General features: G+C 35.5%; 1 protein-coding gene across 11 annotated transcripts in view; it reads right to left on the bottom strand.

Moving 5' to 3' along the window:
- The window catches only part of LOC105493295 (inositol polyphosphate-4-phosphatase type II B), an 822,839-nt gene that overhangs the window by 47,726 nt on the left and 749,981 nt on the right, over positions 1 to 25,132 (bottom strand). For all 11 annotated transcript variants that reach the window (XM_011760836.3, XM_011760835.3, XM_011760841.3 and 8 more), the window contains 2 exons: positions 19,742 to 19,854; positions 15,618 to 15,772 (listed from right to left, as the gene is read on the bottom strand). In XM_011760836.3, the coding sequence (XP_011759138.1) occupies positions 15,618 to 15,772; positions 19,742 to 19,854 (268 nt within the window). The remainder of the gene's footprint in view (positions 1 to 15,617; positions 15,773 to 19,741; positions 19,855 to 25,132) is intronic.

Here is a 25,132-nt window from a genome sequence, read left to right as displayed (position 1 = left end):
ATATACTCTTTATGGTATATGGAATCTGACATAGTGGAATAATAACCCAGAATAAAATAACATATTTTTGGAAGAAGCAACGCCTAGTCAACTAAATCAACCAAGGTCAGCCTATATAGGCTCTAAAGCATTTTGGGGCAGTAGGTAGACCCTTGAGACATGACTACATTTTACCAGTGGCATAACATATAGCTAGTTTGGGGGACTGATTTGCCAGTTTATTTTCCAATTCTGTACTCTGGGTGGATCTTCTTGAAGACAAGCTGGTTCTGGGTAACTGCAAATATTTACTGGTATTCTGTTCCCTTTGACAGCATTGTGCTACTCAGTCAGTGGGAAGGTCAAGTGAATTTGAACAAAGTTAAATTGCCTACCTCATCAATTTTCAAACTTAGTCAAGATTTTGTGGTCTGGCTTAACTCAAGAATTAACCACAAATTAGTTATAGAATGACTGCTTGCTATATACACATGACTGATTTTTGGTTTTGCACCTTTCATGATTTTACAGTGCAGGAATCTCACCCTGCACAAAGAAACTGCCCCATGGAATTTCTACTTTAAAAGTTTATTTACTTATTTATATAAGTGTTTGGTTGCAGAGCCCGAAATCATTTATTAATTTGCTATCATTGGGTATAAGTATATCCTACCAAAAAACTCAGTTGCATTTCTTAAAGCACAGGAAATATATAATGCTCATTTAGGCCACCGTACTTACTTGATGGCTAGAGCCAATTAGAATAAAAATGTATTCATTTATATTTCATTGTACAATATCAAGTACCCCAGAACAACTGAGGAAAAACCTTGCTAGATGACAATATATACCACAAAGGACTACAGTTTTAAATTTATTACATAGTGAGACAAAGTTCCTTTAAAAAGGTGATGCATTTTATGGATACAGGAATGAAGAGATGAATGTAATTTATCAGCCAAGGCTCTTGGAAGCTAGGACTCAGAGTAAAAGGGCCTGGTTCCACCACATCTTAGCTGTAAGGCCTTTTGCATGTCATTTAACCCCTCTGTGGCTGTTTCTTTAAGACTTAATCCATAGGTTAAAAATCCATAGAATTAATCCACAAGTTAGAAGATTTAATTCACAGATAACACCCTGCCTGTCTGGAGGCCATACCATCTACCCTGGCCATGGGGCCCCAGCCATTAGAATTAGAGCAATTAATATCTGTAAAGTAGTTAGAAAAGTGCTTGCTACTTAGTAAGCACTATACAACTGGAAGAAAAAAGGGAAAACAGGCAGACCTTTGTCTTATTTTACTCTGTGTTCTTCACATTAAATTTAGAACATAGTAATTGATCTTGCTCGTAATTACTTATAAAGAGTATTAAAATGCAGACTGCATTGAGAAATGATGGCAATATCTTTCAGGAAGAGCAGAACTTGGACCGACTTTCACATCTTAAAGGGATTTTAAAAATTAAGCAGAACACAGAAACCATATTCCAATATTTGACAGGCTGACCTAAGGAAGGTGATGGTTGATCCAGGCAGGTGAATGGATCAATAATCAGAAGTCATGGGGTAACAGATTTCAGCTTAACAAGAAGATAAGTTTTATAAATCACATAGCTGTCCAAAAATGGAATGGGTTGATACCCAAAGTGACAAACTCCCTGCTATTGTACATGTGCAAGTAAAGGTTAGCTGACAATCTGTCAGGGATGTTGTAAAAAGAATCCCTGCCTTACTTGGCAGGGTCACTAGGTAATCTCTAAGGTCCTTTCCAAATGCTGCAGTCTTAAAATACCATTAGCAAAAAAAAGGTATGGGTACATAGAAATGGAAGGAGTTTGAAAATTGACTTTTAAGAGAATAACAATTAATGTGTAAATAAACATTTTATTCTGTTACCAAAAACTTGTGATGTTTCACTACCCCATGACAATAAAAAGCAAAGTATATAGTCTGACATATTTGGGAAAAATTAATTTATACCTATTCTTTTCTCAATTTATTTTAATGAGATACACAAATGTTGGAATTTTAAAATTAATACTAAATTTAGTGGCTGAAAAGATAGCATACGAATACACATATATCTCAGGAGTCACAACAATTGGGTCATTTGAATGAAAATGAGGTTTATAAACGTGATCAAATTAGATTTAAGCAAAAAGCATTTAAATAATTTTTATATATTTTATGTACTAAATACAATGAATAGCATGATAAATATATAAAATATAAAATGTTATATATAAATGTATATATGTACATATATACATACACACACACGCACACACATATATATATATATATCTGTAACTTTGGTCTCCAAAGCAAGTAAAAGTAATATGAAAAAATTCATTCCAATTTACTTTTCAATTTCAGTTACTTTATTTGGATCACAAGTCTTGCAAGTATGCTAAATTCATTTTGTCAAACAAAAGTGATTATCTGAGATAGCGTTAGTTAGACTATTTCCTCAAACACAGAGATCTAACCTTGCTCTAGTAATTCTGTATAAATTATCACTGTTGCTCAGAGAAGCATATCTCCTTGCAGTGGAATCAGTTCAGGTGCATAAAGGGAACATCCTATGGCATCCAGTCTGTCTATTCTTGCCTGCCATCACACTATTATACCATCACACCATCATACCAGGGAGAATCACAGAGCTTTCACATTAGGTTCAAGGTGCAGAGTCTTCAATTGAAAAACCTACCAGAAAACTCAACTGAAGGACTGGTATAGAGTTAAGAACAATATCCAGATTAAAAAATAATTACTTCATTAGGCTGGGCATGGTGGATCATGCCTGTAATCCCAGTACTTCGGGAGGCCGAGGCGGGCAGATCACCTGAGCTCAAGAGATCAAGACCATCCTGGCCAACATGGTGAAACCCCGTCTCTCCTAAAAATACAAAAATTAGCTGGGCGTGGTGGTGCGTAGCTGTAGTCCCAGCTACTCGGGAGGCTGAGGCAGGAGAATTGCTTGAACCTGGGAGGCAGAGGTTGTAGTTGAGATTGCGCCACTGCACTCCAGCCTGGGTGACCCAGCAAGACTCTGTCCCCTACCACCAAAAAAATAAAACAAGAATTAAAATAAAAAAATAAAAAAAATCTTTATTAGATGAATACACTCCTTAACATAAGATACTGCAAAGTTTTGGATCAGAAGGTATCTAGTTTGCCTTTCAACACTGATCCAACAGAAACACATATCTATAGACCTCAGGTACATATTCTGAGAGAAACGGGGAAATACGTTAACTACACTTTTGTAGGCACTTCAGTATAATTTTTGTCTAACGTTGAAATACTGAACCTTTAATTTAGATTTATTGGTGCCAATGGGGACATAAAGCTTTACAAGGATAAAGATGCAAAAGCCTTCTTTTATATGTAAGAATGCTGATTCAACATTTATTTTTTTCAGGGATGTGGCAAAAATATCAGATTGCCGAGCATTTTCCTTAGAGGAGAAGTCAATATCTATGAGGAGTGCTGACTACTTACCTTGTAGCTACTTTCTTTCTTAACTGCTGGTGGAAATAGTCCAGATGATCTGCCTGAATGCAAAGCTTACCTTTGTAGGGAAGAGAATGCCCTGCCTGTCTGAAGATGCATACTATCTACCCTGCACAGGAGCCCAAGCCGTGAGAATTAGAGAGGGAAGTTCGCACATGCTTTTACCTCGTCAGACTCTAAATGAATTAAAAAGCTTCTTTTTCTCTTCTAGTCCTCCACACACATAAGTCCAGATTCTTCCAAGACTCTTTTAGTTTGTTTTTTCCTTGATTGTGATAAATGAAATTGAAATTTTGCTTCCTTTTCAAACTCCAGAAGAAAATGTGTTCAGAAACGTATTGACAAAACATGCTAATACCATTTTAACATTTAGTTGGAGATAAGGATATTCAAAGGGCAACTACTAAATTTAAAATTGAGCTCAAAATTTTAAAAATATACACATATAAATTTATTTTCCCTAGTACTAGTGTGCTGACATCCTAAAATCCCTAAGGCTTTTTAAAAAATGGGATATTTTTCATCTTCTTTTCATCTTAGCACTAGGCCAAGGTTATTAGTATACTTTTGTTATTCAGGGGATGTGGGCAAAGATAGCAAAATACACATATACATATTTATGATAAAACTAAATAAAGCATACTGCAAAGAAATGTGACTTTCTTTTACCTTGCCATAAATAGAAATGCAACAGAGTTTCCACTTTCCGTTATGGTCTGAAATCATAACCTCTGTGATGAAATTGTAATTTATAAACTAACTTTAAGGATTGCATAATGGAAGGTTATAACTGACTACATGAATATCAAATATATAATTTTCTGAAAATAGACTTATTTCAACCCCAAATGCCCCATGATTTAGAATTAATTTCTAATTATGTACAATGTCTATGTACTATAATAACTCAACCTTCAAGACTAAATCCTTGCTACAACACTGTTGTAAGGCAAAGTTATATGTAATCACATAATCTATTTTCTTCTGAAACATCACATCTTTTATTATTCAGTGTATTAAAAGTCAGCTCGATTCTCTGTTCAGAAACCACACGATACATTAGCAGCTTTTACGTTATTAACATACACAATAAAATTGTATGTATGTAGTCAAACCACAGAAGAAAAAAAAGATGAAACTCATCAAATGCTTGTTGGAGTGTGGGCTTCCACAGTCTGTCAACCATGTGTTTCTCATGTGGTCAAGCTGAATCCATGGTAGGGCTACGCAGTGGTCTCGGTTGCCATTTAACTTTATGACCAAGTAATACTTAACAATATGTACCTTGCACATATGCATATGAGATTTTTGTTATATGAAAGGTTTTTTTTTTTTAATGGCGACTATAGATACTAGGAGTTTTCAATAAATCTATTTCAAGAGGAGCTGCTATAAAATTGGTTCATTCTTGTGAAGTGGAAGGCATTTTCCCCTTTATTTTCTGGCAAAAATAATATATCTTGACAGCTCTAATATGTCTTTTTCTCACTTTTGTTCTAGTCTATTTTCCTCAATAGAAAAAATCTTTATCACAAAATCAAATAAAACTAATGGTGTTATAAAATTCTGTGAATTTATGTTATAAAATTAAATTGTGAAACAAAACTGAACAAAAGATGACATCTATTGTATTTCTATTTTCAAAAACAAGAACAGTCAAGGTGATTTGAAAACTCGAAAGCATATAATAAATATAATGGCATTAGTTTCTCAAATAGTTGAGAAAACAGACACCATTTTGAAAACACATAAATTCAGATGTGAGAAAACAGATATTTTGCAGTTTGAAAAAATTTAGTATTTTCAGCTTGTATTGAAGGTTACTAAGAGTAAATTTAGGAAGAGTCTTTAGTATAGGATATAGTGAATAGTTTATGTGATTTTGTTTTTATTTAAGTATTTACACCCTGCCTTATTCCAAAAAGAATTTAAGGCAGTTTACCTGAATACATCAAATTCAGTAAGATATCAGGAATAAAAAGTGAGAAAGAAACAGTAAATGCAAGAGTAATGTCATAAAATGGAGCTAAGAATGAGGCCAACACACACACACACACACACACACACAAACACACACACAGTGAAAGCCTATTAAAGAATGTTGTACATTTGAAGTAGATGAATCACAAAATTGGCCCTGAGCTTTTTAGTAGTCTCTACAAAAAGGAAACTACAAAATTAAAGCCCACCTGTACACATACAATCACACATCGCCCCACCCCAGACAAACACATATGCACATGTGCACCTGTTTTGTTGTGGGGAATCATTCATTAGCCGAATGTTAATGCTCTGGGAATGACTGCACAGAATACTCACAAAGAGGGAACTTTACAGAGGAATTAAAAATGTCTGACAACATGGATGCACCTGGAAAATATTATGCTAAACGAAAGAGAGCATTCACAAAAGACCACAAATTGTATAAATCTATTTATATGAAATGTCCAGATGAGGCAAACCTAGTGGTACCCAAGGGCTGGGGGGATGGCATTTGGGAAGACACTGGTAATGGAAATGGGGTTTCATTTAGGAGTGCCAAACAGGTACTAAAATTATTGTAGTGATTGGTATACAAATCTGTCAGCATACTAAAACTACTGTAAAAAGGGTAAAACACTGTACCCTTTAATATGTTTACTGGTTTATTATAAAGTTATTACAAATAATACAGATGAAGAGATGTGTGGGGCGAGGTATGAGGGAAGGGATACTGAGCTTCCATGCGCTCCCTGGGTGCACCGCCCTCTAGGAACCTCCATGCGTTCAGCTATATGGAAGCTCTATGAACCCAGTTCCCTTGGATTTTTACAGAAGCTTCATGATATTAGCATTCCTTTCCCCCAAGAGCGTAGAGCACGACCTGCTCTGGGAAGAGTCTCATGACCCACCGTCTACACTGTACACTTTAAATGGGTGGTTGTTATAGTCTAGTAAGTACATGTGAATTGTATCTCAAAAAGATGTTAAAAATGTATCAATATCCTTACACTAGGCAAGTGGTTATCAAACTTCAGTGCACATCAGAATGACCTGGTGAGCTCATTAAAACACTGATTGCTGGGCCCCACTTGTAGAGTTTCTGGTCAAGTAGTTCTTGGAAGGGCCTGAGAATGTGCATTTCTAACAAATTCTTGGATGATGCTGATGCTGGAATCACTCTCTGAGAACCAATGCAACAGATGATATGAATAATGGAACTGACTTTTTTTTTTTTAAAAAAACTTTCCTCAATATAGTTTGAGGACATCACAGCCATTCACAGTTTAGTAAAAACAATGTGGCAGGAATCTGCTATGACAAAGAAGCAATAATAACAGTAATAACAGTCATCACCGCACATCAGTAATAGCCATGACAGCATTTAATATTTACTAATCCTCACTGTGTAACAAGTACTATATTAACTCCATCAGTGATCATTGTTTCTTCTAGCGCTCATGACAACCCTATTAGATGAGGATGCTGGTGAAATTATCACTACAATATAACAGTTTGACTTTACCAATTGCTTACTGTGAACTATATCCAGTTACCAATTTCTTTGTATATGTTGTTTCATTTTACAGATAAAGAACCTAAGGTAGAATTTCATTCCCACTGCTAAGAAGTGAAGAAATCGGCAGTCTAACTCAAAAGTCGTTCCTTTTAACCACTTTATGTGCCATAGAGGGGCAGCCTGCTCTTTGCTGAGCTGGCCTAATTGTTAGATTTTAGGGTATTCAGAGCAGTGATTACCCCCAAATAATGCTGTGATAATTTGAGAGATATCACATGTGATTTGTTACTAATAAAATACCAATTTTGCAAATGATATGCTTTATAAATTACAGTTTTGATCCCCATAATGATGTCATTCACACTCATATGAGTTTTGATATGTTCACTAAATGAAAGAGAATGGGGTGTAATTATGCATAATGCATCTTTGCTCACAGGACTTTAGACCATTATCCTTTGCGCATTAGTATATGATGCCCAGCATTTGAACTTCTCTGTCATCTGTGGTCTTCTGATCAGGAGAAAAGCTTGCAACATTTGGGTGCTTTTTCCTAAACACAGTTGCCTCCTAGTCCAGTTTTCTTTAGAAATTGGCTTGTGAAGCCATCCAATTTGTTCTCTTGAACAGGTGTCTGGAGCACTATAACCAATATTCAAGTTAGGAGAAGGGCTGAAACCACTTTATGACAGTTTTTACCAGAGTATAGCAAGCGTTCTGATGGAAGACAAGAAGTTTCAGACCGTATACTGATAATTCATTGAATTAATAGTTTTGGATTTCTTTGTATGTGAGGACAAACATAACAGGCACATTGAGTATATGAATTCATGGATATCATTGGCTAGGACAAGGCAGCTGGTGTTTGTAGAAAAAATCATTAGGTGGTGAAATGAAAATTACTTCCTTGATTCTCTTGTCTCAACCTCCCAGGGGCATAAACAGACTCTAGGTTTTGGCATAACTGCTCTCCATAGATCATTCAGGTTTGGGCTGCCTGAATCTCAGTCTTCTTTAGTGAAAATGAGGCCTTTTCCTGGACTAGTTCTTGCTACACCTCATTTTCCAAGTGCAAAGGCATCAATCATCTCCCTAATCAACTATAGGTTTTTGTTTCTCAGCTGGAAGTGTGTTTCCCTTGTCTAAAGTGGAGCCCTGTCCCCTTTCCTGCTAAAAAGCCTCATATCATGTCACAGGCTCCCGTCATAGCATGATGCATTCTCTGTCCAAACCCAAGAGATGCGCCTGTCTTATTCCACTGTGCTTTCATTTAAACAATACAAATAAAGCATATTTTAAAAAAATCACACCACTCCTGAAACAGTGTCTTCTAAATGTAACTTAAACACAATAGGCCAGTGGTTTATTTATAAACCCTGGAAACCTTTCCTAATTTGCAATTATGTGCAAAACTCCACTATGTGAAACATTGAAGATGAGATGAGTGAGAATCTGGATGGTCAGTCAATATTTAGACAGATATTTAATCTTATTTTGTGTTACTGAGAAAGTATAACTTAAACAAAGATAGCACTTTCCATCCATCACATGATTAAAAACTCTTACAGTACAAGTATTGGGATGTGTGGAGACATGGGAGCACATGTGCATGGCTTGTGGCTTATAAATTAGCATAGCTATTTGGAAAAGCAATCTGGCAGCATCTAGCAAAATTAAAAATACAAACGCCTTACCACCCATTCTACTTATGGGTTTATATACATGGATATACATGGGAGAATGTCTATTACAGTATTGTTGGTAATGGCAAAACATCAGATATTTTGGGCACTAGAAAAATTGTGGTCTATTTATTCAAGTGAGTATTACACAAGTTTAAAAGAAGATAACTAGATATAAAATAAATAAACACCGATCTCAAAAACTTGATATCAGCTGAAGAAAATAAGTTGTTCAATGTGGCACACATTACAACATTTATGTAAGCAAAACCACTTGACGAGTGTGATGAGTGAATAAGCACTACTCTTATCCACTTAGATAACCCTAATACAGATTTTCCTAACTCCTGGCAACTTACCTAAATTGTCTGCATCCTCAAGACACAGTTTGGGTTCTACCTCCTCCAGGACACCTCCTGGCCACAGTGATTCTTTTTATCCTCTGAACTGCTTAATAATGAATGCTTCCTACACTTTGGACTCATTTATCTGATTCTGTTCTTGCGGGAATTAGCAGTTTCCCCATACAGGATGCTTAGTGTTATTCTTAGTGCATAGTAAGTCCTCATTGACTATTAGCAGCTGTTATGATTTCAAATGCGTTTCTCCGTTTGTATAGCATGGTACTCTGCCACAGCAGATATACAAAAGATGTTCACTTTTGACTATGAAAATGATGACCACATATTTCTATTAATGATCTATTTTCCCAACTCACCTCCAGAGGTGGGTCTGCTGACACATTTTACAGGATATTCTAACTCGCCAATAAAAGCTGTGGGAATTCAGGAGTTAGACATTCACCAGTTCCACAAACTGAGTGCTGAGTGTTGCTCTCTGGGGGCCTCAGATATGCACTAACCCCAGCTCTAAGCTTAGCTGCTTCTAGATTCCCTGATGCTATAGCTAGGGCTCTAGCAAGATTTCCAAACCCTGTAGCCCACTGTCACTGAGAGAAAATTTAAGGCTTTTAGAAAGCAAATGTTAATCCTGGGACATTTTTCCTAAGACCCCGAAGACTAGGAGAACTCCCCCATTTTAGCAATATCCAAGGATGCACTTTTAGAGAAAAATGGGATAAGGAAGAACAAGCAGGGTAGATAGAAATGGGGAGAGTGTAGAGAGCAAGGGTAACATTTCTCAGCAGAACACTTCACGCCCACTGGGTGCAGAGAATGTAAGTAAGTGATCTCATTTATCACAACACTCAAAAGAGGGCGACGGAGCATCATCTTACCTTTACACATTAGGAAACTGAGGCCTTGAGATTAATTAATGTGTCTACCACTACATAGATAATTAGTGTTAGAATAAGGAATTAACTCCAGGTCTTCCTGGATTTAAAAACCTGTATTTGTGGCAGAAGTTAAATGTATTTGCTTCAGTTAGATTCATTTATATTGTATTTGATTTTAAGTGAAAACATGTTTCACATCCTTCTACGTCTAGGCACTTAGTTAATAATTTTGGGAGTTGAAAGAAGTGGTTGACTTGGAAAGGTGTGTATAAAGCTGATGGCTGCTCTGAACTATGGCCTCCACGCTCACAGGGTCTCAAGTTGCTACAACTGGAAAACAACCCTATCAACAAAAGAAATTAAGGGAAAGAAATAGACCTCAAAATCATTATTTTTCTGTCAACAGAATACTATGACAACCTTGTCAGGCATGAATATAGGAAGAAGATCCACTAAAATCAGCACATACATTTTGCTCAGGAAGTTGGAAGTCCTTTGTAGGCCATTCTTTGATTTCCCCAGGAAGGTTAGTTCTCTTCTGGGGTTTATAGTGGATGGCTTATTAAAAGCTACTTGCTTTAACATGATTTCTAAGGATGTACACATTCTTTGCAGTATCTTTTAACTCACCTTCAACTGAAGTAAAAACAGCCCAAATAAGGTCAATTTTCATGTTTTTATTAATAACCCTGAGTTGAAGGTGACTCTTTCTCAGCTTACTCCTGTTATTTGCTGCAAATACTGACTGAAGTAATGTAGCAAACACACCACTGAAACTCTCAAGGGAGGAGACAATACTTAGCATTCGCGGAAAAACTGTTCCCAATTACGATGTTCCCTACAAACGCATCTCTTTCAAGTAGTCAAAAAATAGCTGCAAACTTCAATTACCTATGTTTACAATGCTTATAATTCTCTTTAATATTTGAAATAGGATATAATATGAAATAATAGCAGCTCTTCTCCGAGTACAATCAAAAACAAAGAAAAAAATAAGCTCAAGTGGAAACAAGACTAAAGACAGAAGGAAGAAACTTTTCTATTTCAACAATTGAACTACATTACTTAAAAGTGAACCCTACAAGGGAAGAAGTCATACAAACACATCTTTTACAGACATCAATTGGTTAAGAGTCATTTACTTATAAAGCAGAATACTTCATAAATTATGCTCCCCCAACAGATAAATTACAGGTGCAACAGTTGAGAATATGACATTTAATAAATGAAACTCAATAAGGCCAATGGGCCTTTTAAGTCTCTTATAAATTAAATATTTACTGAAATAGAATGACTAAAGCCCTGTATTGCAAGGGTGATACATAAGTACATGCTGAAACTTACCCTGAGTCTTCCTACTAACAGCATATTAACTATCCTAATTTTAAGGAGCCATGACAGATTGAGAAAGTAATGTAGTATAAAACAAAAGACAATTGAGAACTATGGTGTCACATTATTACTTTGTATAGCCATCATCCTAGAGTTCTTGTTAAGGAAAAAAACAGTACAATGGTATTTTTGTTTTAATTTACTTTATAGAGGCATTAAATGTCCCTATACAATTATTTTTTGTTAAAATAGTTTTCTAGATTAATGATGGTCAATGAGGGTTAAGAATCACTATTTTGGTCTTAATGATATAGTCAACCACTAAGAGAGCCTTACAGAGTCAGATCACCCAGACACCTTGTGTTAATCTTCTATTCTGAAGAGGCATTTATGCCATTTCATCAAACAGATGGTACTCAAAAGTCCATCAGGAGTGTGCAGCTGAAAGTAATACTGGATATGTAGAAAAAAGGAAGTCTGAATTTTTTGCCAATTGTACAAAGGGTGGATTCAGGTGGTGAGCTGAAATGGTTTCTTTATTGCCTATTTGTTTTTGAATTAGGATAATAAGACTTTTCTTTCATATTCTGCAACTTGTGCTTATCAACATGTGACAATCAAGTGATAACTTCATATGCTTAATTTAAAATGCCTATGTATGCACAATACCACCTAATACATAGGACCCGAAACTTTTAGAAACCCGTGTCATTCATGTATTCCTTTATTGTATATTTATTGAGAAAAAAATGATACTGTGTTCACTGGGTACTGTTTTCGGTACTGGAAATATAGTAGTGAACAAAAGGAAACAAAAGTCTCTACCTTCAGAGAGCTGCTTCTCCTGTGGGGATTTCTGAATAAGAACCAGATGGAGCTTTATTTACTTTCCTTTATATACCTTTACTCATCATAAATAATTTGAAACTGCTACAGAGATAAGCATATACAACAGAAAATAATTAATGTAGCTATGGAAAAAATAAAACTAAATAAAGAGTGATATGATAACCTTGGTGAACTTTATTTTTCCCTTGAATTTTTACGATGAAGGAAACCTGGTGAATTTTTAAGAAATCCAGATAAAATAGCCTGGAAGGTGATTGGAATAATTCAAAGGTAAAATAAACTGCAACTGATATTAAATAAAATTAAAAGTTGCAGTAAATTCAAAAACATACAAATCAAAGCCCCTTAAAACACTGATTTTTAAAAATCCAGAGTTGTTCCCCAGAATGTCTGTAAAGTTCTTAAAAAATTAAATTCTGGGACCCATCTCAGATCTTCTCAATTATAATCCATGTGGGGGTCTAAACATATGTATTTTGTTTCAGTATAGGACATGTTATTTTATTATAAAATTGAACCCAAGATGATGATAACTTAAACTACATCTTGATATACTTTTAAAAATAGATTTAGGGGGTACAGATGCATCTTTGTTACATGGACATACTGCATAGTGCTGAAGTCTGGACTTTCAGTGTAAACACCACCTGAATAGTGTACATTGTACCCAACAGGTAGTTTCTCATCCCTCACTCCCTTCCCGTCCTTCCACCTTTTAACACACCAATCAAACATACGTATTTTTTAAAAGTTACAGTTCATTTAAAAACCACTGTCTGAAGGGTGGGATTTGATAGATGGCAGAGTGAGGAGCTAGGCAAATCTGCTTCCTCTCTAAAAACTTAACTGTAAAATATTGTCAGAACCCAGAGTTTTGGGACCCCGGTAATCAATCAGCATTAAGCAGTAACTTGAGAAATGTTTATTCATGAACCACTGTTGCATGTGGGGTAGGAAATCTGTTAAGAGTTATATGTATAAAAGTATTGATAAGAAATTTCTAAGGTAATTTATCTTAAATTTTATGATTATTTCTAGATATATAATACATATTAGCATCAAAAATGTTTATTAAAAACCTATTCAGGGATTGTGATGCTTCCATAATTAACACAGCATTTGCAAACACTTGCACATTTTTAAAGTGCTATTTACAGAGCTGATTTTCTTAAATAGGGAAGATATTGCATTTGAAACCTTATTTACAAGAGCTGCCAGGACACTTTATTTCAACATATGCTATTGTAGTCCAACTTTATGTCATAAAATATTCACAAACATAAAACTACAAGGATCATAATTAACTAGATTATACTGCACATGGAAAATCAGAGTATTAACATCACAGCCCTTGATTTTTTTTATTTTTTTAACCAACATTATTTAGTGATTACCATGTGCCAAACATTGTTAATTCCTGTACATGTATCAATTCATTTTAACATCACAGCCCTTGATTTTTTTTATTTTTTTAACCAACATTATTTAGTGATTACCATGTGCCAAACATTGTTAATTCCTGTACATGTATCAATTCATTTAATCCTCGAGACGCTCCTAAAATGGAGCTACTATTATCATGTCTGTTTTAAAAGATGAGGAAACTGAGAGGTAGCAAGAGGTTGAGTAACTTGCCCTAAGGCACTAAGAGGTCGTGAGAGACTAACTTGCCTATGGGTAATGGCATATAGCCTGGATTCAAATTAGCTGGCTCCCAAGCCTTATGCTCTTACCTACTCTGCTGTGTTGCCAGAGCTTGTAAACCTATGATCCTGTGTTGTGAGGCAAAATACCCAGAGGGAAATGAAGGCAGTTATTAAAGAAAAGAACACATCTTATTTTATTTTACATACGTGCATACATATATACACAAATACAGGTCACACTCACACTCTGGCACTGTCCTCATATACACACAAAACCAAAAGAAGAAGATCACCAGAATACTAGGGATTTCAAGTTAAGCCTTTAGTGTTTTAGATTAAATTTCTAGTGCCTTACCTTAAAAACACAAAAATGAATCATCACAAATGCTGTGTCATGGGCAAATGTATTGCATATATAATGTCAATCATAGGCAATACCAAAATATGTTGTTCTATAGTATAACATGTCTAGTATACATATAGCCTTTATTTACCTGTTTGAATTATTTTATTTCTAATTTAAGGGTTCCCTCTTCTATCTTAAATAAACAGACAGCAATTTCATCTTCCAGAAGATTTGTTACCTAAATCAGTTTAGTCCCATGGTGTACCTGGCCTATAATATCATGCATTCCTGCGTTTCTCACCAAGCACCTTTGTTCCATCTACAGTGACGTTTGTCTTATTTTTCTGCAGATTTGAAGGTTTCATACATGAATTTGTTATTTTACCTGTTAGTGCTGAGATATTATTTTTCGAAAGAAGTTTTTATATCAACCAAACATGTTTTATATGGCTGAGATGTTCACGTCAGGACTCTTAAGACATCCTCACACATTTATCAAAAAATTATGATAGAGCTCCACTGAACAATGAAAATGCCAAGAGACATGAAATGGGATGAAATACAGGACTTCAGAAACCTCTCGTTAGTGAGAAAACATAGAGGCATAGAACGAGCACAAGCAAACGTCAATGTCGCCAATGAAAGACTGCAGCAGTTAAAAGAAAACTGGTAGCTAATGGCAGGCTAGATAAGAAGCAGCCCTCTCCAGTGAATCACATGATATTCCTTTCTGGGAACCCAGAGCCTGTCCCACACTTCCTAGTGTGCTTCTGAGCTAGGCTTTGCAGCAAAGAGACAATTTCATTTAACTTTTTAATTAACATGTGTCCTTGCTGATAGACACTGTGAATGAAGCACTTTTTCCTTCCCATTATGGCTTAGAGTTTAGATGTAATTACTGTGGAAATGAATCAAGAAACGTGACTTCGGGCATAGCATTTTAAATGTCGGCAGAGTAACCATATTAATTCTCTATTTTAAAGTATCAGTGTCATCCCATCTTTATGATGAGTGATGTGAAAATAACTTTAGAAAGGAGGTTACTGTCCCAGAGACTCCGTGGGCCATGGGAATATCACCTATTAGTTGTAATTTGGAAAGATTTTGTTTGGATAATGAGTTAGTTTCATTTTGCAAGTTCTCATAAATACTTATGCATCATGAAAATTTGTCTTACAGTGTTATATATGACATTTTCGGGGCCCCTTAACTTCAGCCAGTCAGCTCACAAAATATATAATATCATATATAATCATGCATGTCATCAAATGTGTACACAGTCACATTTTCTGAAAATGGAAAGTTTAGAAAAGTAGCCTAAAATGAGTAGGGGAATACAGATAGAGATAAAAATATTATAGAGGTAGAGAAAATTATCTCTCTCTCATGTCATAAGCTATAAGCCATGAAAATACAGTAAAGTACTGAAATATTTAGTCCTTCAATAAAATATGTATTTTGAAATAAAACAAAACAACCCAAAATGACCTTAGACAAAAAAAAAAAAAACCTTGAAAAACATGTGAGATACCTTCTCATGCAATCCAGCGCTCGGATAAAGAAGTCCTTGTGTAACTGGTGCTCATCTCTCAAGATTGAGCATTGTTCAAGTGTCACTGACATCGATGTCCTGTCTTTGGCGCTTTTACAACAGGTGAAACGAATACCATTTAGTTTGCGGCAAATCTGTTAACATACGTAAAAACGAATGTTTACTGTACATTTGTAATACCGTATTACAAATTACGGTATTACTTTACCGTAAAGTGTTGGCCTCCTCCAAACACTTCTAGTCTAAACACATCAAATATAAATTTGGGTTTCTGTTAATTTATGGTAGTCAATTGGTTCAATTGGTCTTATCAGATGTAAAGGCATTACCTTTTCATTTCAAAAGTCAATGCAATGGACCTAATTTATGTAATTCTTTGTACATGAGGCGTGGAACCGTTGAAGCCGTATAAGATGTGAAATATCCAGCAGAGGACGCAGCACACTACCCAACGGGGTGCCTGGTCTGCAGTGTATGACAATGCTAAACTAATTCCTGCTCAGAAACAACACCTTTATTGTAAGGAGGAAAACACAAACAAACCAAAAACAAACAAACAAACAAAATCTATATTTCCCTGGAGTAAAAAGTTGATTCAAATCATATATAGCTAATATTCTCTTATTTTACATTTAAGAAACATTTGCTAGTCTTGGTTTTATGTTATGAGATTTTAAACATTCTCATGGTGCCTCACAACAGACAAGGGAACTACTCATCAGTACTAAAAAGCAGAATACTAGAAATGGCCACTGTTTATTGCAAATTGTGCTCTAGGGTACAACACTAAGAAATTTCATAGACAGTTGCACTTTTTAATAAACTTCACAGGGGCTGGGCACAGCGGCTTATGCCTGTAATCCTAACACTTTGGGAGGCCAAGGCAGGAGGATCATTTGAGCTCAGCAGTTTGAGACAAGCCTGGGCAACATAACAAAGACTCCTCTCTATCAAAAATAATAATAATAAAATTAGCTGGGCATGGTGATGCATGCTTGTAGTCCCAGCTACTTGGGAGTCTGAGGTGGGAGTATTACTTGAGCCTATGATCATGCCACTGCATTGCAGCCTGGGCAACAGAATGAGACCCTGTCTCAAAAAACACCTCCCAAATTAAAAATAAAAATAAGTAAATAAATAAACTTCACAGGAACTCTAGAGGAAGGTATAATTATTTTCTTTTTATAGATGAGGAAACTGAGGTTTAGATGGGTTAAGTAACTTGCACATAACAGAGCAGAACCAGGATTCAAACAGAACTCTGCTTAAGTTCAATAATCAAGTCTTTTAACTTCTGTTATGTTCTGTTCTCCTCTACAGTTCTTTCTTTTTGTTATTCTGATTTAAGTCAGAGAAAAATCACTGAGCATCAATACTCTCTTGTCTCATTGCCTTATGGTTAATAGGGAAATCATTCCATTTGTTTCTCTTCCATACCATGGTAGGGTTCTAATATGAAATACTAATAATCAACTTTGGCATTACAATGCTAATCAGTGTGCATTTAAAATAGATCTAATGTGATATAACAAAGGTCTTCTTTATTATCTGTCATCAAGCAGTCTTTAAAAGTTGTCTGCTTTTAAAAGAAGGTAAAATAATACAGCTAATCTAGAACTTATTACCACATTTTAATTGTGATTCTGATACTTAAACTTGAATTTATACATCACTATTAATTTAGACCTTTGGTACTTCTATTTCCAATATAAGTGACTAGAAAATGTGAGAGCATGATTTCTTCATACAATCTTTTTACATCTAGAAAATTCTAATCCTTTCAAATAAACAGTATTTCATTTTTTAAAATTCTTAACTATATTCATAATAATAAAATAGACCATAATGGCTATTTTTGAGATACGATTTTTAAATGGAATTAATATTCCTTAAAATTTTTTGTTACTATCATATGTACTTGTCCTACTTAGAATATTTGACGTTCTAAATTTAAAGTCTATTGGAGGTAAGGGCAGTTGATTTCTGAATTTCTACAATACCCAAACTATTGATTTAACACACTTGATTGTCATTTGTCCTCTTTAAATGTTCACTTTTACTATTTAAACTTAAAGAAGATAAAACCAAATAACTTTATTTTTATTTATTTATTTATTTATTTATTTTTGAGACAGAGTCTCACTCTGTCACCAGACTGGAGTGCTGCGGCATGATCTCGGCTCACTGCAACCTCCGACTCCCTGGTTCAAGGGATTCTCCTGCTTCAGCCTCCTGCATAGCTGGGATTACGGGCATGCGCCACCACGCCTAATTTTTGTATTTTAGTAGAGACGGAGTTTCACTATGTTGGCCAGGATGGTCTTGATCTCCTGACCTCATGATTCGCCTGCCTCGGTCTCCCAAAGTGCTGGGATTACAGGCATGAGCCACAACGCCCGGCCACTTTATATTTTTCAATTAGAATGTAAAACATTAACTAAAGCAGTATTTCATTAAATAGATTTTTAAAAGGAAAATAAAATAAAAAAATTGACAAAATATTTCTGGAAAATATCAAAAGGAATTTCTATATTTCTTTATTTTAAAAGTTTCATTAAGGCCCATGATTTACAAATAGAACATTGAAACTGAGGTATTAGCCAACAGAAATGCTACTAATCATTTATTCAGTGGTGAATTGTGAGTAAATCATATTTGGTCAGTATACACATTTCAAAAAAATTTTTAGGAATGTGTGGGATTTATAGGAAAACTTTTTCATACATTAAAATGGGAAATTGCATATATTAAAAGAAAATACACATTTGTGTTTATATGTGTGTATCCTTAATTTATCTATTTACATAACTTCACAATATGTACATAATGACACATTTATGTTTGTAAATCGTCAGATGGCACGAGTATCAAACTATCTTCATGCCGTCGTGTTTTCAGTAAAATAGAAAACACAATTTATGACCTGCCATTGTGAAATTTTTGTTAGAATTAACAACCAGAGTGGTCTTTGAAGACACAAAGAGCAGCCACACTATTAAAAACAACCTTCATGTAATACAGTATGGCGCTAAATGGAACCAGTGTAAATGAGCTGCCTGAAAGCAACATTTCATATTGTTCTTCCCTGGGGCTCCAAGAAAGCAGGAAGGGAAACTAAGGAAGTTTTCCTCTGCCTTGCTTTTGGTAAATTATTTCATATGGGCTCATGGTAAATTATCCATTCCTTTTTCCCAGAAGAAAGTAATAATACTGAATTATAATTGAAGCACTGGCAGTAGGGGAAAACTTTCTGTTTTAAATGCTATGACTAGAGAATGAATAGAGTATGCTAGAAGCGTGGTTAACCTGAGCTCCAAATTATAGGAATAACACTGCAGAACTGCAAACATGGCATTTATCATAAAGATCTTTAACATGTACCTTTCCTGATGGAAGAATGCATTCCTAATGAAAGGATGTTGGGGTCTGAATGTTTAACACAATTCATAAATTTCATGTGAGCTATGCCTCAATGGTTACCAGATAAGAGCCTTAAACATACAGGCATTTTTTTCTAATTCTTGTAGAAACCTGTGGTGAGAATACAGGCAGATCTTTTACCCCAAAGGCACCATTAAATGAGAAAGAGCTACACAAAATATAGCTCATTACCCCTAGAGCAATCCATCAGTAATGAATTCTATGCCAATATCTAAATTAACAAACACATTTATAAGCTTGTTAACTGAACAATATGTCCAGGAGCCTTATTGAAGCTGTGAATCAGAGATCTGATAACCACATTCTGTTGAAACCATATGTCTCTAAAGCAGCAGTTCAAAATCCTGGGTGATATGGGCAATTGACATTGCAACATGCAATATCAAGAAATTCACAGACGCTCCCTCAGAGTGGAGAACACATCCAAGTTTGGTAAGAAGAGCAAGTGAGCAAGATTCTTTCTTGAGTGCATCTTCTTTCATCTTATGTTCTAGTCTATGGATAGAACTACCAACAAGAGTAAAAATGCCTAATCCACGGAATAATAGAAGATGACAGCTGGTAACCCCAAGTGCAGAGGTTGGACTCTGCACAATAGAGAACTGATAATATTTGCTGGTTATGACGTGGCAGGAAATAAGATTTGACATGAGAGTGCTTACCGTTGCAGCCAGCCACATAATTTCTACATTCTTTCTTTTTTTGGATTGGATATTTTGATGGAGATTTTCTAGTAATGCTTTTAAATCATTTTGTTCCTGAAAATGTGAAATATCTGAAGGAGGAAAAAAACAAAGGAGAAAAATAAAATGAGACAGTGTTCTCATTAAGCTGCCTATGGAGGTTTTTTCAATACGTTTATTTGCAACCACAACTTTTCTTTTAGATAGGGTCTTGCTCTGCCTACCCAGGCTGGAGTGCCAGTGGGACCAAATCTCTGCTCACTGCAGCCAAGCCTCAATCTTCCAGGCTCAAATGATTCTCCCACCTCACTGCCCAAAGTAGCTGGGATTACAGGAGCATATAACCATACCCAGCTACTTTTTGTATTTTTTGTAGAGACAGAGTTTGGCCATGTCACCTAGGCTGGTCTCAAACTCCTGAGCTCAAACAAACTGGCTGTCTTGGCCACCTGAAGTGCTAGGATTACCGGCGTGAGCCACTGCACCCAGCCTCAAACACAATTTTATAACAACAAATATCATCTGAAGCAGAGAGTATCTGAGGATAACCATACTTATTAATTTATCTGGTTTTATTCTTTACTTATAAATACGCTTAATTCTCTATTCTCTATTCTGTATAACTGTGGTAATATCAAGTGGTCCTACAGTACTATTTTACCAGCACTTTGGACAAAGATGACAACTTCTGTCTCACTTTAATGAAAGCATAAGACAGAGATGTCATGAGATATAACTTTCCTTCTTTTTTTGCCATTGAGTAGCTAGTCTGAGTCAAGAGAATATATTAAATTGAACATCTCAGGGGTGGGAGAAATCTGAAAGTTCAAATAAAATACATGAAGTCAGTTGCTATACAGCAAGTTTCCTTGAACTCGGCACTATTAACTTCTTGAATCAGGTAATATTTTGCTGGGAGGAAGACCATACTGTGCGTTACAGGATTTTTCGCAGCATCCCTGGCCTCTACCATTCACGCGTCAGTAGTAGCTTTCCCAAGGTAACAGTAAAAACGGCCTTCAGACACTGCCAATGTTTCCTGACAGAAAAATATATCCTGCTTGAGAACCACTGCCAGAAAGAAGCACAGATATGACGGAAAGAGGAAAAACATGAGGTATAGTTCACAGTATGAGATAATTGAGTAGAAAGCAGGAAATGACACTGGTGGCTCAGATTTCTACATACTAACAACTAAAGCATGGGTAATAAATGGCATACACTTTATACTAAAAACAGAGACAATGTACATTATGACACAAACGTCCCCAAGACTTGGTGAGATGGGGTTCAAGATTACAGTGACAGAAACAAGAAGACTGTCTAAATGAATGGCTGGGTAAGTACTGTATAGTATGAAAACACACTCTACTGTTGAATCCATAAACTGAGAGAGAAACTCCTGAGAGCTTTAACTAAGACTAAAAACAGGAGAAAATACAATGGACTACACCTACATTACCAAGTTTCACTGAAGAAATAGATGACATAGTCCTTTCAAGTTCACAAAAACTGACACAAATGAATTTTAGTAGTAATGAGGCTTTGTACTTTTTCAAATTTGTACCAGATGTTGCAGTTTAGCAAAACAACATTTCTGAATAGTTCTAGTTTGTGACTTTAGCTCCAGGGAAGAGAGGAAGTATCCCAGTGAACTATACTAGTGATTAAGAGCGGAAGTGGTTGGTAAGGTAGGAATTTCCATTGAAAAGAATCATATCTCATCTTGGATTTTATGATTACAGAATAGAGGAAGGTTGGGTACAATCCAGATAGGTTGAGGGAAGTGAGATTCAAAATCATCATATAAAATATATGCATGATTCCACTGAATTTGTTTCTAAAAGGGAAAGTTGTCAAAAGTCAAATCTTTACTATTTAACTACAGATGATTCTCATAAAAATGAGAAAGTTTGACTGAAGACATTGCATTGCGAGGTAGAAGCTTCTCTGATATACAGGAATTTTAACAGGACACAGCCCAAAGATAGCCTGAAGAGAAAGGGAAGGAGGCCAAATATGGAATTCCTTGAAGGGAGTCATAAAATCAGACCAGGATTTGGTGGCTAATCAAAGAAGGTAAGGACAATAATGCTGTCTTTTAATTTATAATCATGGCATGCAAGAAATAAGAAGTCAAGTCCACCATCCCTGCTTTTAATGTTGATAAATGGCAACCAAAACAAACCCAGGGGAAGCCATAAATTAGAAATATAAGCAGCCATTAAAATTATGTGCAGGTATATCAGTGACATAGAAAGTGTCCTTGATATTGCTGAAAAGAAGAATTGGTCAGATTAATGAAAGAATGTATTTGTGTAACAATGTGTGTGTATGTGTGTGTGTGTGTGCACGTGCACATGAATGCCTGTGTGTATGTTGGCTTCTCTTGGCATATGTATACAGGCAGAGTGAAACATTAGTTTAGATATTAACAGTGGCCATCTTTATGTGTGCAACTTAGTGTAATGTTTCAACTGCCTTTTCATATCATTTGAAATGAACATATATTGTTTTTAAATAATAAGATGATTTCAAGAGCAATGGGAAACAGAGAATGTGCATGAGAAAAGGAAAGAAATTAAATTCTTTTTTTTTTTTTAGATTCATGGTAGAACAGTTCATTATATCCTGAAGAACCTAAATTCTTATGATATAAAGACCTGAATTCAAAATGTCCACAGTCTAGTAGGGTGGGATGGATATTTAAACTATTATTAAATATAGGAAAGTATACTGCAGACTGTGACATCACTCAGTAAAGATTTGTGAAGCAAGGGAAGCACTGGACAATTCTATAAGAATTGGTGGGTATGGGAGGGCATCTAGCAAAGATAATGCTTTGTGTCTACCAAGAGCATTTGAGGCTGAGGGGCAAATAGCAAAGGCACAAGGCATGAGCCAGTACTGCAGAAACAGAGAGTGTGCGGTTCACAATGTCCTTAGAGTGGATAGTCCTGGGGCAAGATTTATGAAGGAGAATCATGTTCTGCTATGCTGGGGAATCTGGGCTTCATCCTAGAAAATGCGGGCAACTGGTAAGTTTTAAACAAGGGCTTAACCCCTTCTGGAAAGCCCCTGAGTTTCTTTCTGAAGTCAGGCTTGTACAAATGGCTCTCAAATCATTTTGAAAGCAATACAGAATAAGAAGTTTCCTTTAACTCAAGATGAAGACATCACACATGTTCTGGAGAGCTGATGCATAACAATGCAATTTTAATCAGCAATACTTTATAATGTATTTGAAATTTGCTAACAGAGTGGATTGTAAATGTTCTCACCACACACACACACACACACACACACACACACACACACACAAAGTGATAACTATCTGAGGTGATGAAATAGTAATTAGTTTGACTATGGTAATTATTTAATAATGGATACATGTAACACATCATCAAATTGTATGCCTTAGGTATACATAATCCTTAATTATAAAAAATACCTCAATTTACCAAAAAAAGCTTAATTTACATAATATCTCACAGCAGTCATACACACACACACCCCTCTGTAACAAAAATTTTATGAAATAATATTTACTTTTAGTGCATGCCTTGCACCTGAAATTTTCTATTTCATAATTTTTGAAAAATTGTAGTTCCAACACACCACATTTATTTAACATGTCATAGGATTAACATAAACCATTTGGAAAGCCCTGATTTAGGGCAACCCTATGTCCAAAGTGACTGGGGCTGAAGTGACTTTTTCACAAAGTTCATAGTGAGAGGAGGAGTCAAGGCTAAAACTTTGTCTCTTAACTGTTGTACCCGTAATTTCTCCAAAATCTCTGCTGATGTTTTTACCATTGGTACCACTAAAACCAGCTCTGGTATTAACACAATAGGCCAAATTCTTCAGAATGCTGAGACTCCAGAACAGAGCATGATTTATCAAAATAATTTTGTTTCATTGTAGACATGGAAATGTTTTAATAAGCCATTTTAAACGGACTATAGGGATCCTAAATGTAAATCAAGCACTTGGCCATCGTTTCCCCATTCCCACCTCATAAAGAGAGTGTTAGAATCGACAGGCATGATGTCTCATGGAAATTTCGCTCCCTCTCCCATGGTGTGCTTCTTACAAGAAAGTAATTTTGATTTTTTTTTTCGTTTGTTTTTTGTTTTTTATTTTTACATTTTTAGGCCACTATTTCTATTTCTATAGTGACAAAACTTGCTTTATTCAGAGCACACCTCTGTCAACCTAATACTTTGGTTGCTGCCATTTTATTTTTTTTCCAACCCAATAAAAATTGCAGACCACAGAAATTCAAGTCTGGTTCAGGAAAGCAGTACAATTAATAATAGCCAGTTTGTTAATAGGTGAGATTTCAAGATGTCATGATAGATCCTGATGTATCAACTGAAAATTGTGGTGTACACAGAACGTGAATTGGTTTTAGGCTTAGACTATGTCTCCTCAAATGTAAATATAGCCAAAAAGTCTTGCTTTTGCTACTCATTCCTGCAAATTTAGACAGCACAGCTGAGTCTCTATGCATATGTCCATAATAGTATTCTTTTTTTTTTTTGGAATGGAGTTTAAGAAAGTATTCAGAGATAAAAGTTACAAGAATGTTTATTGCATTACTGTTTATAATTTTAAATAGCAAAAAAGCTTTAAAATGTTCATAAAGAGTAAGAATAAATCAATATATTAATGCAAAGTAATATAAGTAAAAAGGATACACAAATGCCATATGTGTCAACATGGATATATTACAAAAACGATATTGAGCAAAAAAGAATGAATTATAGAAAGATGCATCCAAAGTAACAGTAGTCATACAGTTAAATGTGCAAAACTGTACCATATTTTAATGGATATATAAATATAGAGTAAAATGTGTATGAGGATGTAAAACATCAAATTCAGGGTATTGGTGTTCTCATAGGAGGGGAGGGTTAAGGGTGGTAAGCCGGAGGGGTACAAAGGGAGCTTTCACCCTATCTGTAAATACCTGTTTCTTATGAAAATTCCAAAGCTGAGCAATGGGTTCCCAAATGTGTGCTATTTATGATTTGTTCTTTTTTGTTTGTTTGAAACTTTTATAATTGCTTTTCAAAAACAGCACTGAGCCAAGATTCCAGGAAAATGATTTCTAATGCCAACTCTCCTGCTGCTTTGACGTGTAGTCTTGGGCAAATTGCTTAACCCTCTGTCCCTATTTCCTCAACTGCGAAATAAGGACAAGAATCCGGTCATGCGTCATTGACTAGTAGTGGAAAACAATGAATAAAAGCCTTGGCGGAAAAGGCTACATTATTAAATTCTGTGTCACCTCTGAAAAACAGAAGAAGATATTAGTAGCACTTAAAAAAGAGTTCATAGCCTCAGAAAGGAAGCTACTTTCTC

The sequence above is a fragment of the Macaca nemestrina genome, chromosome 3 (genome assembly GCF_043159975.1).
Source record: "Macaca nemestrina isolate mMacNem1 chromosome 3, mMacNem.hap1, whole genome shotgun sequence".
NCBI lineage: Eukaryota > Metazoa > Chordata > Mammalia > Primates > Cercopithecidae > Macaca > Macaca nemestrina.
The sequence above is the reverse complement of the archived record's forward strand: the minus strand, read 5'-3'. Positions and strand labels throughout refer to the sequence as shown.